We start from the raw sequence: 16,606 nt of genomic DNA, 5'->3' as shown, positions 1-16,606 counted from the left end.
AAAAAAAGGTCAAAGGTCCCTTCCCCGCCTTTTGTATTTGGGGGTGTTGTGTGAAGTCTTTCAGTTGTAGATACCGAAAGAAATCTGCAGGCGTGAGATATGCTGTTTGAGGTGTTCAAATGACACTACAGCATTGGCCTTAAACATGTAGCAGATTCTTTGCAATCCCACTTTTTCTATGTTTGCAAATTCTCTAGGTGCCATTCCTGGGGAGAAGGCTCTATTTCTCAGTAGGGGTGTTAATGGGGATGGCGAGGTCGCCAGTTTTTGTGTGCCGAAGTATCCCATATCCTTAGGGAGTTTAAAATTGCTGGGCAGTTTGTTCTTTAAATTGGCCTATCTTCTTTGGGTACCCACATGTGGTATTGGGGTAGGTCTGGTCCGGTTAGGAGGGACTATAAGTCTACCCATATCCTTATTTCCAGTGGGGCGTGCCACATAGCCACCTGGGCAAGATGTGCTGCTAAATAATAAAAATATAAATGTGGTAGTCCCAATCCCCCTCTCTGTTTCTGTCTGTATAGGATGTTTCGAGATATTCTATGGCGTCAGTTTTGCCATACAAAATCTCCAATAGCTTTTTGTAGTGGGGCTAGATCTGATTTTAGGAGTTTATTGGGTAGTGCCTGGAAGAGGAACAATATGCGGGGCAATACATTCATTTTTACCACATGAATACGTCCGATCCAAGAAATGGGTTTATCTAGCCATTTTTCCATTTCCTGTATCAGTGTTCGTATGAGCGGTGCGTAATTCAATTGGTATATTTTGGTCGGATCGCTCGGTAATGGAATCCCTAGATATTTTATCTGGCCCTTTGCAATGGGGATGCTATGATTTGCTCGACAGGCCCATCGGCAGAGCGCTGGATTTTTCTAAATTGGCCTTGTAGCCAGAGAAAGCTCAGAATTTTGTGAGGACTTCCTGTAGGGCACCCATGGATTCTTTCGGGTTTGTGAGTGTCAGGAGGACGACGTCCGCATAAGCGGATACAAGGAATTCCTGTCCTCCCACCGTAATCCCTTGTATGAGAGGGTGTTTACGTAGAGCTTGTAAAAGTGGTTCCAGAGTGAGCACGAACAAGAGCGGGGATAGGGGGCATCCATGCCTTGTTCCGTTCCCCAGCTTCAAGGGTTTAGGCCTGGCGCCGGCAAATTTCACTTGTGCGTACATTTGATTACACATGGCTTTAATGGTGGACACATTTTTCCAGGAATCACAAAAACGTCAGGAGATTAAAAAGATAGGGCCATTCTACCCTATCAAAGGCTTTCTCCATGCCACTTCTCTTTTAAAACTTTTCATACCACCCTCTACTTGCCTTGAAAACCTCACTATCAGCACTCGTTTCAGGGGTGTTTTTCACAAGAACAGCATGCACATGTCTTGCTTTTTCACGAATTATGCCTCTGATATGCTATCACCGGCTAACTGTTTTTCATTTATCCATATCAATAACAATTTTTCTACTTCTTCTAGTGTCTGGCTTCTTTGTTTTGTAATCACTTTCACCCCTCTAACAACATTGGCTCCTCTGATGGCAACTTTTTTTTAATATCATACAAATTGTAGATTTGGCCATACCAAATTGTGTTGCTAGATCACAGACACGGACACCACTTTCATGTTCTAAAATTCTCTCTTTCTTCAACTCTATTGTTTTTTTGTTTTGTTTTTTACAATTTTCCTCTTGGGTTGGCTAATATCCTTGGGACCCATGGTGAGTTTTTGCAGACTGAATGGAGCTCTATTTGAAGACTGAATGTAACTCTATTTGAAGACTGAATGCAACACTCCAGGGACTTCCTTTTCATGGCAACCTTGCATCGCTTGTGTTAAATATGAATCAGAGAAATTTGACACTCTTAACCCTATACACACACTTTCCTAATATACAACTTTGTGTTATTTTTTTTTTAATTTAATCTTTAACACAACACAAGCCTGAATTCCTAATGCTATAGTGTCCCTGGCCCAATCTAGTTTAGTGCACCCACTCTGTTTGCCATAACATGAATTTAAAAAAAAAGTTTTTACTTACTTCTTCTCCTGCAACGTCATAGAGGGGGCATGGTTTTCTCCGGTGACTGTTCAATCCAATGCTTCTTATATAGGAGCATTTGGGACATGATGCGCACTAGTGGCAAGTGCTGTGTACACAGTGGCGTACACATGACCCATGGGGCCCCGGTGCAAAAATTGATCCGTGGGCCCCCGCGCTTACTCTGCGCGGGCTGCAACACATGGCGGCGGGCACCTGGCCGCAGGGGTTGCAGGGCTGTGACCCCTGTATGTATGCCAGTGCATGCAGATGCACACACACTTAAAGGACCACTGCAGACACCCAGATCACATCAGCTCAATGAAGTGGTCTGGGTGTCAGGTCCCTCTAGTTTTAACCCTGCAGCTGAAAACATAGCAGTTTCAGAGAAACTGCTATGCTGCACTGAGTGTTAATCCAGCCTCTAGTGGCTGTCACACTGACAGCCGCTAGAGGCGCTTTCGCGATTCTAAGACACTGAACGTCCATAGGAAAGCATTGAGTAATGCTCACACTCTCACGAACAGACGCATACACACTAGCTAACAGACACACACATTTACTGACAGAGACACACTCAGCGACAGACATACATACACTCTCACTGACAAACACACACTCACTAACAGACATCAAACAGACTCACTACAACAAACACACTCAGTAACAGACACACACAGTAACACACTGACACTCACTAGCAGACACACACCCACACTCACACACACACTAACACTCACACACATGTTTTTTTATTTTATTTAATCCCCCCAGCCTCCTTACCTTTTGGAGTGCTGAGGGGATTCCCTGGGGTCCAGTGGTGCTGCTGGGCTCCTGGGCGGCCGGTCACTGGGCAGGCGGGCAGGCTGGCGGGCGCGCGATGGAGCACTCTCCCCTGAGTGCTTCCTCGCGCGCTGCGTAGTGATGCCGGCGCCCGAAGATGACGTCATCTTCCGGCTCTGGTATCAGTGCGGTGCGCAAGGGAGAGTGCACCCTCGCGCGCCCGCAGGACCGGCCGTGGGGTGACAGCAGGTGGCCGGCTCCTGGGCCCCCCAGGAGAAGAGGCTGGCCACACTGGCATACATACCAGACCGCAGGGGCGGCCGTGCCCCCTGGTGGGCCGTGCCCGGTCGCAGCCGCGACCCCTGCGACCCTGGTATGTACATGTCCAATTTTTCTCATAGGAAACCACTGAATGTTATTATTTTCTATAAGCTGCAATTGATTATGTTTAATTTTGAACGTCACATGAACAAATGTTACTTGGCCATTGCAATGGAAGCGTCTCTACTGGCATGACAACCACTAGTGGTGTGCTCAACATTTCAAGTTGAACATTGCCGTTTCTGAAAAAACTAAAAATAACAGGATGCAGATGAAATGCCTTTAGTGGTTCTTTAACCCCTTAAGTACCAAACCTCTAGAATAAAAGGGAATCATGACATGTCACACATGTCATGTGTCCTTAACCCCTTAAGGACACATGACGTGTGTGACACGTCATGATTCCCTTTTATTCCAGAAGTTTGGTCCTTAAGGGGTTAAGGGGTTAAAGAGTTTTATTTAATTTAAAACAAATAATGGACTTTTTAAGCGTTACACGAAAAACGTAAAAGGGAATTTTAGGTGTATCATTTGTAATCACAGCCACACCAAAATTTCTGCAATTTATAGCTGTCAATATTTAATTCCCATGATGCTAAGCCAGCAGATAATAGCTACCGCGCTACTATTCACCAAAAAAATTATAGTGGGCACTAAAAAAAAAAAAAAAAAGAAAAGAAAAATAACAGTGGGCACAAAAAAAAAAAAAAATAGTGTTACTGTTGTCTACTCCAGCAGAAACTCAAATTAATCCACGAGACAATAAACAAAGAAAAAATATCTTAAAATGATGTATCACATAAAGAGCAGGAAAAATGCCCCAGGATTTAATTTGCAACACTAATGTGTGTGAAGCAAGGAGTAATTCAAGTTGTAATGATTTTAAAACTTTTAAAATACATGTAGGAGTTTAATTGAGGTTAAAGAAAATGATGCACTTAGATAATGTAAAATACGGGCATGGAAACATTTTGGAGGTAAATGTAGATACTTCATTGCTATTCATGTAACATTTGTAAAAGGTAATATTGAACACATTAATCAAGAGAGGGCAAGATTATGTTTATATTAGAGAAAATAAAGAAGTTTTCAAGACAGCATACGGTATGTGCATATCTTGTGGCACTTAAAAATGCAAAACAATCTTGTTAAAGGACCACTCTAGGCACCCAGACCACTTCAGCTTAATGAAGTGGTCTGGGTGCCAGGTCCAGCTAGGGTTAACCCATTTTTTTTATAAACATAGCAGTTTCAGAGAAACTGCTATGTTTATAAATGGGTTAAGCCTTCCCCCAAAGCCTCTAGTGGCTGTCTCACTGACAGACGCTAGAGGCGCTTGCGTGATTCTCACTGTGAAAATCACAGTGAGAGCACGCAAGCGTCCATAGGAAAGCATTGTAAATACTTTCCTATGTGACCGGCTGAATGCGAGCGCAGCTCTTGCGCATTCAGCCGACGGGGCGGAACGGAGGAGGATCGGAGGCAGAGAGCTCCCCGCCCAGCGCTGGAAAAAGGTAAGTTTTACCCCTTTTCCCCTTTCCAGAGCCGGGCGGGAGGGGGACCCTGAGGGTGGGTGCACCCTCAGGGCACTATAGTGCCAGGAAAACGAGTATGTTTTCCTGGCACTATAGTGGTCCTTTAATACACTCTATAATACCTATATTAAGATGTATTTTTTTAATGCAAAACAGGGAAAATTGGGAGTGAGGCTAGGGGTAGAGCAATAATAATAAGTCACTTAATAGTAAATGTTATTAAAGGACACTTATTATTATTAAGGGCTCATATTATGCTAATCTCTTTCTTTAATTCCTCAGCAGCAAAGAAAGGATAGTAAGATATTCATTGAAAAAAAAAAGTACCCTCAGAGGGTTAGCCATAACATCTTAGCTCATGAGAGCAGTCCACATTGCATATACTCCCATGTGACCCTAAGCTACTCCTATTTCTTTGCTGCTGCCTCAGCTTAGGACCACTGAATTTTTTCTCTGTCATGTTGTTTCTGTATTTGCTATTACTTGTTTGTTTATTGCTTGTATTTATGTTTATTCATTTTCCCTGTAATTGAAGCAGGGCCCTCTGTATCAGGTCCTCTGCTCTCCGTTTTTCCTGTTTTCCTGCAGGGTTCCCCCCCCCCCCCCCCCCACGCCTTGGTGACGGCCCTCCAGTTTGGGGTCTATACCGCGACCTGCACTGCTCACTTATGTGCAGTTCGCTACTGCACATCACGGTGGTCATCTTGTGTGTGGCAAAGTTTTGCCGCGCTTTTTCCGGCTAGCAGTGCTCGTTTATGGGCGGGCACGAGCTGATTGCTGCATAAGTCACTGGACATCTTGCCAGTGCTTCCCTGAGGCTATTCTTGAGGGAACACTTGGTAATCTGACAGTATATTTTGTAGTGCTTTGTCCCTTGCTAGTTTCTTGAAGCTTATTGTGCCTGACAGCCTGTTCAGCCCAGTCTTCCCTTCTGTGTCATGATACCTTTTTTTTCCCACTTAGTTCACCCCAGTGCAGAGTGTGGTTGCCCCATATTTTGTCATCATGCAGACCCCTATTGAGTTGGAGGTTAATGCTCCTAACACCTCTGAGAGTGCCACTAGGCAGCGACTGGCCCCTGTCCCTAGACCCCCAACCCAACTGGGTAAGGATGTAGCCTCACTGGAGCAGATGAACTCAGAAGAGTTCCACTTGCTCCTGGACACTACAATGGCCAAATCAGTCACCCAGTCCATCTATACTGCTATGGGAGCTATGTCGGACAATTTGTCCCACTTCATTACATCTGCTATTATGGCGTCAGGTCACGCCCCTGGCTTGACTCTCCCTAAGGCCTCTGATAAGCCGGTGGTCCCTAGCGGCCATAAGGTTACAAAAAGGAACCACTGTTGCATCCTGTTACCATTGCCGACGTGGGCCCCCCCGTAAAAGTAGTACGAGATAATACGGTGTATCCAGGCGCTTAAACAAGGGTGGAAAAAATGTGTGCAGCTACCACCAGTGTGTAATCCTCTCACAGCTTAACACAAGGGTATAATTTATAATGATAGGCTGTGTGGTAGGAGACCAACATCAGCCAATAGGTGGAGCGCTAAAGGTTACAAATAAAATAGCTCACCTCCCCTCTCTCTTGGATATATATGCAATGGCCTACAGGTGGGGATAAGCTAAGATGTGCAATCGTGTAATACGTTCAAAAAATAGTGGGGTGATAATAAGAATATATAGACCCACTCACATGGTACTGAGCCTCAACAGGACAGTCTCAGATCACTCAAGCATACGTGTTTTAGAAGGCACACGGAACCTACAACGATTGAGCTAACTGCCAAAATCGGTGCGGACTTGGAAAAGGGCTAAAGGCCTGACGGATTCTTACGACTCTGGTTCGAATTCTGAGGTGGTTTTGGCTATATTGATTCGGAGAACTCATCTCTGGACCGCAGCTTGGCTGCGAAACCGGTAATCTGTGCTAAGGAGGTTGCGGACGCTTCCGCCATTCTCAACGCATAGGGAGAACCCCAGTTTGACCCAGCTGCCCTTCAAAATCCTAGGTCGGCTGAATGGTTCCCGACCAACTACGTGGCCCAGCATATTGCAGCTACGATTAGGAAACCCTTAGAAAAGGCCACGAGAAATAAGCTCACGGCAGAGTGTCCCCACCCTACGGTCCCTGATATGGCTTGTGCCACACCGGACGTAGACAATAAGGTCGGACAGTTCTTGGGCAAATCAGGCTGGAAAGCCAAAAGGGCGCTCGACTATTCCCTACATAATTGCCAAGACAAGGTACTTGACCTATTAGGACCTAGCACCAGAATCTTCTACATGATCGAAGTGGCATTAACCAATGGTGCGCCAGTTGATCTACTGACCATCATGGGTTGGGCCCAGCAATCTATTTTGTCTGATAGGCAACGCTAACACTACGTTGGCCACTGAGAGGCGAAAATCTATCCTCATGAAAATCGAGCCTAAGCAATATTTGAGCCTACAGTCAAAAGGTCTCCTATTCATGGACAATTTGTTTAAGAGCTGGGTACCTATGTTTGTACCTTCACGGCACTGGACAAGGCAGAAACAAACATTAAGAGAGTGTTCTCTCCCAAGGTTTTTGGTGGGGCCGTCTGCCCAGCAGTTCCAACTGGGGTTACCGACGCTCCGCCACGCCTAGATTTCAGCATACGGAGGAGGCCAAGTCCCCTTTGCCTATCTTCCCGGTCAGAGGCAGATCGTGGCAGTCCCGAGGGACCAGGGGCACCTCTTATGGCCGACAGCCTTATGGTGAGTGTTCTACCATCCCCTCTCCCCCTTGTATGTCATATGTGGGGGGCAGACTGTTCCATTTTTTCGATGCTTGACACAGACTAACCTCAGATGTTTGGGTCCTAAACACCATTCTAGTTTATCAGATTGAGTTTGTGCAGCACCCAGTCCAAACCTCCGTGCCGCACCGTATAGTTTAGTTAAGCTTTTTAAATGATTTCATATTTTTACATTTAAAACTTTAAAATGTATTTTTTTTTTCATTTTAAGAAAATAATTATAATGCAATATATAAAAAAAGGTTTATAAAAACATTATCCATATGTAAAAAATATCAAAATATTAAATATGCAATTTTAAAAGTTTATCAAAAAATATAAAATGATTTATTCACAAACAGTAAATCGGGGCCATTATTGGGTGATGGCATCAGAGACCTATGGACACTGTAACCTGCACAACTGATTGCAGTGGTTATAGTTCTCAGAGTGCCCCTTTAATTTAGTAAACACAGGTAATTTCAGTATAAATGTTTTACAGCAGTTGAAACACATAACTATTTGTTTTACTGCTGTAAATGTTGTAAAACAAATAGCTTGTGCGGGATTAGCATGGTAAAATACAATTATATAATGGTTCTTTGGTGCAAACCTCAAATGAGGATTACAAACGATCATTGTATTAAATATGGATTTATTTGTCTAAAACAGTATTTGATCTAAAACCATACTACTGACCAACTAGTGAATATGTTGTCCACATTTGTATTTTCTATGTAGGTTTGAGATTTGTACATCTAAGCTGGCTTGTAACACGGATTTCCTATTCTTGTCCTGTTGTTAACTATTTGTATATTATATTATTTAGTCTCTGCCTCTGTATTGATATTTATATGTTTTGCTGCAATGTTCTCTCTCTGTCCTGATCCTGTAATTTGTAAGTCTGACCTGCATTGTAGAAATTACTACTCCGTTTTTGTTTATTTTTATCTTTTTTTATTTTCATTTTTTAGAGCCTTCACTGTTTTGGTGTGTGGCTCACTCTTCTTTATGATAAAATAAATAAAAAAACTTAAAAACATTAACTGTTTGTCAAGCGAGAATGCAGATCTACTCATTTGCATATTTTATTCCCCAAAACCTGAATATTGTTCGATCTGGGAATGAATCATAAAAATTTATTTTTTTACAGAATAATTGAGGAAAAACAAAATTAGTCTTCTGGCATCAAGAACTGACCATTTCTGACCTAGAGGCTAACAGCTATACAGTAGTTGTCAATATCAATGGAGATGATTTCAAAGTGTATGCTTGGCTGTGACCTGATATTTACTAACTGATATTTTATAAATAATCATGGTTGCAAACTGTACAAACTAAAACTAATAGTTACAGTTTACAACTACTACTGTAGTCATACAGCTTTTGTTTATGGCAACCTGGGAAGTACAGTATACAGAAAATACTTCAAGTATAACTTCAAGTGTCCTAATGTGTTTTACACCCCACCTCCTATAGAATGTAAGCTCGATTGAGCAGGGTCCTCTTCAACCTATTGTTCCTGTAAGTTTATTTGTAATTGTCCTATTTATAGTTACATCCCCTCTCATAATATTGTAAAGCGCTACGGAATCTGTTGGTGCTATATAAATGGCAATAATAATAATAATAATAATAAAGGCACATAGCAAGCCTGCAGATATAGGACTGTGCAAGTCTTTAGTGGAGGAGTAGGCCTTTGCAAGGCTATAGGATTCTTGTTTGGTGAAAAAGATTCTGGATCTTTGTAACAGCAATAACTCCCGGGCTGCATAGACCAGAGATATGTGCTGGATTTATACAAGGCTACAATTTTTCAGGATTGTTTGCACACCTAACCGGAAGAGAACACCCAGAGCTGTGTATGTGCTAGAACCATCGATCTATACACATCAAGGACTAACTGTACCTAAAGTATTTTTTTATTTTTCTAATTTACTCATACAGTTATCAGTGCATAATTATAACATGTTGTGGTTATATTATTTAGAAATATTGCTATAGTTGGTAAAGCATTTTATTGCAGATCACAACTTCTTCTAGCTTCTAGCATTTCTTATCACATATTCAAATGGAATGCCTATTTTATTCCATTTGTATATCAAGGTGTATATTTTAAATATATAGTACATTGATTAAATACATTTTATTGTTATGAATAATGTTCCCTGGGGGGTGGGGGGAGGGGAGAGGTGAGACAACTGTTTCATTCAAAACTAAAACATTTCAGATAATTGTTTCAGAGTAATGCATATCCCTTTTATCAAATTAATTAAATCAGTACCAGGCCACCCTCACAATAATGTCAAATAGGAATATGCACACACTTAAAGTTACTTCACAGGATTTAAACATTATGGTTACTCATCTCTATTCTTAACAAATGTGTATCGGTGAGGTGTGAAAAACAAAATTAAATCCAGAAATCCTGAAACTGGGTGCCTCTATCTTATTATTACTGGTATTTATAGAGCGCCAGCATATTCCGTAGCGCTTTACAACATTATCAAAATGAGACAATTACAAAAACTTACAGGAACAATAGGTTGACGAGAGTCCTGCTCAAACGAGCTTACAGTCTAGCTTTATGATCAATCATTGTTATAAAATATGTTCTTTGCACCTGGCAGTCAGCATAGAAAGAGCATACAGAGAAGTGAAGAAATGAAAACGTTTAGACTAGATCAGTAATGTCTGCCCTGGCTTTGCCTTGTCTGAACTGGATTCTGTCATAATTTGTTAACTATACATATTTAAAAAAGAAACTGAGCATCTCCTAAAAAAAAAAAAGTTAATACATGTTATAGGTGCTTTTTCATCTTGTATTCAGGATAAATCAATATTATTCACAAACAAAAGCATGCCAACATGCACTATGTACATTAAAGTACATTCATTTTAACTTAAGTAAATAATTCCTTTAATTACAGGGCTGCACAGCAGATAATCCAAAAGATAATTTATTATGCTGCAATACGCAATACTTTCTGGTTAAATATTTACTACTACTGTCAAAGAGTACGCTTCCTGTTATTAAATATATAGATTTTCTTAAATAATGTGTTCCTGATCACCTTTCTTCGATTGCTGCAAGCTCTTAGAAGCAGTAATAGCAGTCTTACTTGTTCCCAGATCTACTATAACATTTGCAGTATCTTTTGGGTGTAGGTTATCTCAATAAAGCTATGGTTTTATATAAGAACACATCAGTATTATTGTTGTGCGATATATTATTATTATATTATTTATATAGCACCATCAGACCGTAGCGCTGTACAATGGATATATGTTTGTTACTCTTCATATAAATCAAGATTTTGCCCCAAAACACATTTTTAGCATGTTCTACAACTAGTCAAAATGAAAAGTTTATAGAAGGGCTTAAGAAACATAGGTCAAAACCAAAATAAAAGAAAATATTTAGAACAGACAAAAACTACCCAACATTAGTTTCGACACAAGTCTCACACCAGTTTTTGCCTTTACATTTGGGACGGATATCATACTAGTCCCAAAAACAATCCAGAACTGAAAGGAGCAGGCCACTGTTTCACAAGGAAAAAAACAACACATGCTATATCCTTGCTTTACCAGACATTAAAAGTCATTACAGGAGCAGTGAACACAATTTTTTGAATACCGGTAACTTGGAAAAAGAAAAAGAGTATACGGTACTGGTTTATATAATTATCAAGTATATATTAACTTTTTACATAATATAGATCAAATAAGTAGATCACATATAGTCAATAGAAGGAGCATGTACTATAGTTCTGCTACCCCCCCCCCCCCCAAAAAAAAAAAAAACATATTGCAAAAATAGAATAGATGATCCAGCACAACATTTAATAAAATCTATATAGCACCTCTATATTGCACCTAAAACAAACAGGTAAACTTCGTTCACATTTGTGAACACATAATCCCAGTTTTCCAGATTGCTTGCATGCCCCTGAACCTGTACCGTCAACAGCACAGGGGGGGGGGGGAGGGGGGGGGTGAGAAAAAGTACTTTAAGAAGTCCACACAAGCACCATAACCACTACAGTGCAATAATACACCTCCCTGCCAACGTAAGTATTTTTTGCCAACTGTTTGACTTCTTACTTTGGGTCCGCCAAGTGCGGTTTCCTGCCTCTTGTTTTTCAGCATCAAGAAAAAGAAATATTTAACTCTCCTGAGCTATGCTCTGCAGTTTAAAGCCAGCTCGCTGGCTCAGAGTGTCAGCTGATTTCCCTAAGCCACTGAGCTAGGCCCCACACTGGATAGCATAGCTCAAACATAACTCTGCCAAATTCTCCATGGATAGTTGTAGAGGCAGGATGTGGTACCAAGCAGATTGCAGGTAAGAAGTCAAACCATTGTAAAACAGTTTGACTGGTTACAAAGGGAGTCATCAGGGCACTACTGGCATGAAAACCACTACGCACATTGAGGTGGTTATGGTGCTTGAACTGTTCATTTAAACATGTTTTATAAAAGAAACAATATATAGAACTTACACATATCAATTAGTTGGTTTACTTTTCCATAGGGGAAAAAGGAAGTTTCATTAACACATAACCTTTCCGAATACCAATTTACATAAACAGTTCTAATCCTCTAACATATTAGCAATGTTTTCCTGATCAGGGGTGACAAAGCTCTCTTGTATTTCTAGTTAAACCTGAAAACAGGCATTGATCATAATAGGATAATCATTTTATTGCATATACAAACACACAAATAAAACATCACCCATGTCTGTTCTACCGATGGTCAATAAATAAAAATACATTTATACAGTTAAAATATCCCTTCAATGATTTAGCAGGGAAGCACTCACCTCTCTCGCTGGCATCGTCTACGAGGATAATCTCTTGTAGTAAGTGTCGTGGCGAACGGTTTATAACACTGTGCACGGTCCTTAAAAGTGTAGTCCAAGCTTCATTGTGAAATACAATCACAACACTTGTTGTGGGCAGGTTATCAGGATATACTTTTGTTTTGCAACTGGGAAAGAGATAAAAAGTGCATTAATATAAAAAATATTTCTATGCATCTACTATTGTGGAATACAAATAAATAAGATATATGTGGACCTATTTTCTAGCTTTAAAGGATCACTATAGGGTCAGGAACACAAACATGTATCCCAGACCCTATAATGTTAAAAACCACCATCTTGCCCCTCTCGTCTTCCCAGGCGCTTCCTCTTCCAGAACGGTGTTAAACGGTCCTGCAAAAGCACTTCAACATTTTTATTTTTTTTTGAGAAGTGCGTTTTTCAAGATCAAAAGCAGCAATGGATGTGAGAAAGGTTGAACTTGATGCACACAAACATTTTGTTCAGTCTACATAGCTATGAGAAGTAATATATTTTAACACAAAAAGGGAAAAGGGTACGATTTTAATCTAATCATACAAAAAAATATACTGATAAGTGTTTTGGATCTGGTATGATTACTTCTACTAGTGGAAATACATTGCTAAGCTGCTGAATGACTGCTTCATGTCTTTTTGTTACATCTTCCATTTTATAGTTTGTTTTTTGTTATACAATTTACCTATTCCTAACCACAAGCTTTTAGGATTTTAGTACATCTTAAAACCTTTACACAGCTTGCAAAGTAAGATACTTTATTCATTTAAATATCTTGCCTAACTTAAATAGTTGGCACCAGCTGGCCCCTGGATGTGAGAAATGCCAAGTGTTACAATACAGTAACAGATTACAAAGAAGGACGTTTATTTGTTTTGTCAATGGTAAGGAAGTCTGGAAAAATATCAGCAAACTCTAACACACGCTAATACTTCCTCCATACTTCCTGCTTGCATATCAACTATTAACCGGCTATCGTTTTAGATGAAAGTTAAATAATTGGTGAGAAGTGGTTTGTTTGACATTCCGCAGAAGCAAATTACTTAATATCTCAAAAATTACTTATCTTTTAAAAAATACTGCGAGCCTTATGTCATTAAAACTGAAAACCATTATTTTATTTTTTTAAGAGGGAACACACTTCATGTGTTAAACATATGTGGGCAAAAATAAGTAGAGGATAGGGTACTGCAGTATGTATAAAGCTTGCAAAAAAAAAAAAAACATTAACTCCATGCTGCTATGTAACCCTTCCAACTACTACTTCTTCCACAAACCGTAAACAAAATATCGAAATTATGACAAAGCACAACTGGAATTCAAAGTGTCCCAGTACTACTTACATTTATTGACAGACCTACAAAGTCTAAAAATATTTTGGATCTGTGATGCTTTTTCCATGCATCCGATCCATAAATAAAATAAAAAAATCACTCACCAGAATACATATCGTGAAGATACACCTTCCCCCCACCATGTGATTGCCAAACCTCAGAAAAACAAGTTTAAAGAGGCTTCTACTACATGGTAGATAGAGATCTGGTAGGTCCACTATGTCATTGGTATGCATCAAGACACCCAATCGCTTCAGCTATCTTGCAAGGACACCACTGAGAAACACGGAACACTGGGCCTTGTGATTTTCCAGTGACTATCACATTGTAGGAGCTTGGACGTAATTGGGTGGGCATGTTGGCGTTCACATGCTGGGAAAAGGTAGATGTTCCCTTTATATACAAATTAAGTTTAAAAAAAAATATTCTTCAAATCTTCAAACAAGTGTAGGAGATCTAGAGCCGACGTTGGCACTATGTACTAAGTATGGTGATCGTGCCCTAAAATTATAAAGACCAAGATTCATTGGGTGGTTGACACTTAACACCTGGGTAGTACCATGTGGGCCCCCGTTAATATTTTTTATTAGAGTGTTCTGAATATAGGGCTTCAGGGAAGATATCCAAGGAGGAATGTCCTGGGATTACTACAGCTCTCATGTGTCCACTTGCCTACTGCATAAACCGGCAACCCACTCTACCCCCAATTACACACTATGTATATATGATTAAGTAGTGTGTATATTTGTATAGTTAACTTCATCTAAATTTACTAATGTCTAGGGATGCACCGAAAGTTTCGGCTGAAAACGGGTCAAATTTGCTGAAATTAAAAAATATATATATATTTTTGTATTATTTATTTTGTTTTAATATATTACATATATATATATATATATATATATATATATATATATATATATATATATATATATATATATATATATATATATATATATAGGGGGGAAGAACACTATGGGACATGGGGAAGGGGGGAAGAACACTATGGGACAGGGGGAAGGGGGGAAGAACACTATGGGACAGGGGGAAGGAGGGGGAAGAACACTATGGAACAGTGGGAAGGAGGGGGAGAACACTATAGGACAGGGGTAAGAGGGGGGAGAACACCATGGGACAGGGGGAAGAGGGGGGAGAACACTATGGAAGAAGGGGAAGAACACTATGGGACAGGGGGAAGAGGGGGAAGAACACTATGGGACCGGGGGAAGAGGGGGAAGAACACTATGGGACCGGGGGAAGAGGGGGAAGAACACTATGGGACCGGGGGAAAGGGGAAGAACACTATGGGACAGGGGGAAGAGGGGGAAGAACACTATGGGACAGGGGGAAGAGGGGGAAGAACACTATGGGACAGGGGGAAAGGGGAAGAACACTATGGGACAGGGGGAAAGGGGAAGAACACTATGGGACAGGGAGAAGAACACTTTGGGACAGGGGGAAGAACACTATGGGACAGGGGGAAGAACACTATGGGACAGGGGGAAGAACACTATGGGACAGGGGGAAGAACACTATGGGACAGGGGGAAGAACACTATGGGACAGGGGGAAGAACACTATGGGACAGGGGGAAGAACACTATGGGACAGGGGGAAGAACACTATGGGACAGGGGGAAGAGGGGGAAGAACACTATGGGACAGGGGGAAGAGGGGGAAGAACACTATGGGACAGGGGGAAAGGGGAAGAACACTATGGGACAGGGGGAAGAGGGGGAAGAACACTATAGGACAGGGGGAAGAGGGGGAAGAACACTATGGGACAGGGGGAAGAACACTATGGGACAGGGGGAAGAACACTATGGGACAGGGAGAAGAACACTTTGGGACAGGGGGAAGAACACTATGGGACAGGGGGAAGAACACTATGGGACAGGGGGAAGAACACTATGGGACAGGGGGAAGAACACTATGGGACAGGGGGAAGAACACTATGGGACAGGGGGAAGAACACTATGGGACAGGGGGAAGAACACTATGGGACAGGGGGAAGAACACTATGGGACAGGGGGAAGAACACTATGGGACAGGGGGAAGAACACTATGGGACAGGGGGAAGAACACTATGGGACAGGGGGAAGAACACTATGGGACAGGGGGAAGAACACTTTGGGACAGGGGGAAGAACACTTTGGGACAGGGGGAAGAACACTTTGGGACATGGGGAAGAACACTTTGGGACAGGGGGAAGAACACTTTGGGACAGGGGGAAGAACACTTTGGGACAGGGGGAAGAACACTTTGGGACAGGGGGAAGAACACTTTGGGACAGGGGGAAGAACACTTTGGGACAGGGGGAAGAACACTTTGGGACAGGGGGAAGAACACTTTGGGACAGGGGGAAGAACACTTTGGGACAGGGGAAGAACACTTTGGGACAGGGGAAGAACACTTTGGGACAGGGGGAAGAACACTTTGGGACAGGGGGAAGAACACTTTGGGACAGGGGGAAGAACACTATGGGACAGGGGGAAGAACACTATGGGACAGGGGGAAGAACACTATGGGACAGGGGGAAGAACACTATGGGACAGGGGGAAGAACACTATGGGACAGGGGGAAGAACACTATGGGACAGGGGGAAGAACACTATGGGACAGGGGGAAGAACACTATGGGACAGGGGGAAGAACACTATGGGACAGGGGGAAGAACACTATGGGACAGGGGGAAGAACACTATGGGACAGGGGGAAGAACACTATGGGACAGGGGGAAGAACACTATGGGACAGGGGGAAGAACACTATGGGACAGGGGGAAGAACACTATGGGACAGGGGGAAGAACACTATGGGACAGGGGGAAGAACACTATGGGACAGGGGGAAGAACACTATGGGACAGGGGGAAGAACACTATGGGACAGGGGGAAGAACACTATGGGACAGGGGGAAGAACACTATGGGACAGGGGGAAGAACACTATGGGACAGGGGGAAGAACACTATGGG

At 41.9% G+C, this 16,606-nt stretch overlaps 1 protein-coding gene across 1 annotated transcript in view; it reads right to left on the bottom strand.

Moving 5' to 3' along the window:
- Nucleotides 1–16,606, bottom strand: part of GALNT1 (polypeptide N-acetylgalactosaminyltransferase 1) — a 249,115-nt gene that overhangs the window by 116,835 nt on the left and 115,674 nt on the right. The window contains exon 4 of the mRNA XM_063451885.1: nucleotides 12,271–12,437. Coding sequence (XP_063307955.1) covers nucleotides 12,271–12,437 — 167 coding nt within the window. The remainder of the gene's footprint in view (nucleotides 1–12,270; nucleotides 12,438–16,606) is intronic.

This window comes from Pelobates fuscus, chromosome 4 (genome assembly GCF_036172605.1).
Source record: "Pelobates fuscus isolate aPelFus1 chromosome 4, aPelFus1.pri, whole genome shotgun sequence".
NCBI classification, from domain to species: Eukaryota; Metazoa; Chordata; class Amphibia; order Anura; family Pelobatidae; genus Pelobates; species Pelobates fuscus.
The sequence above is the reverse complement of the archived record's forward strand: the minus strand, read 5'-3'. Positions and strand labels throughout refer to the sequence as shown.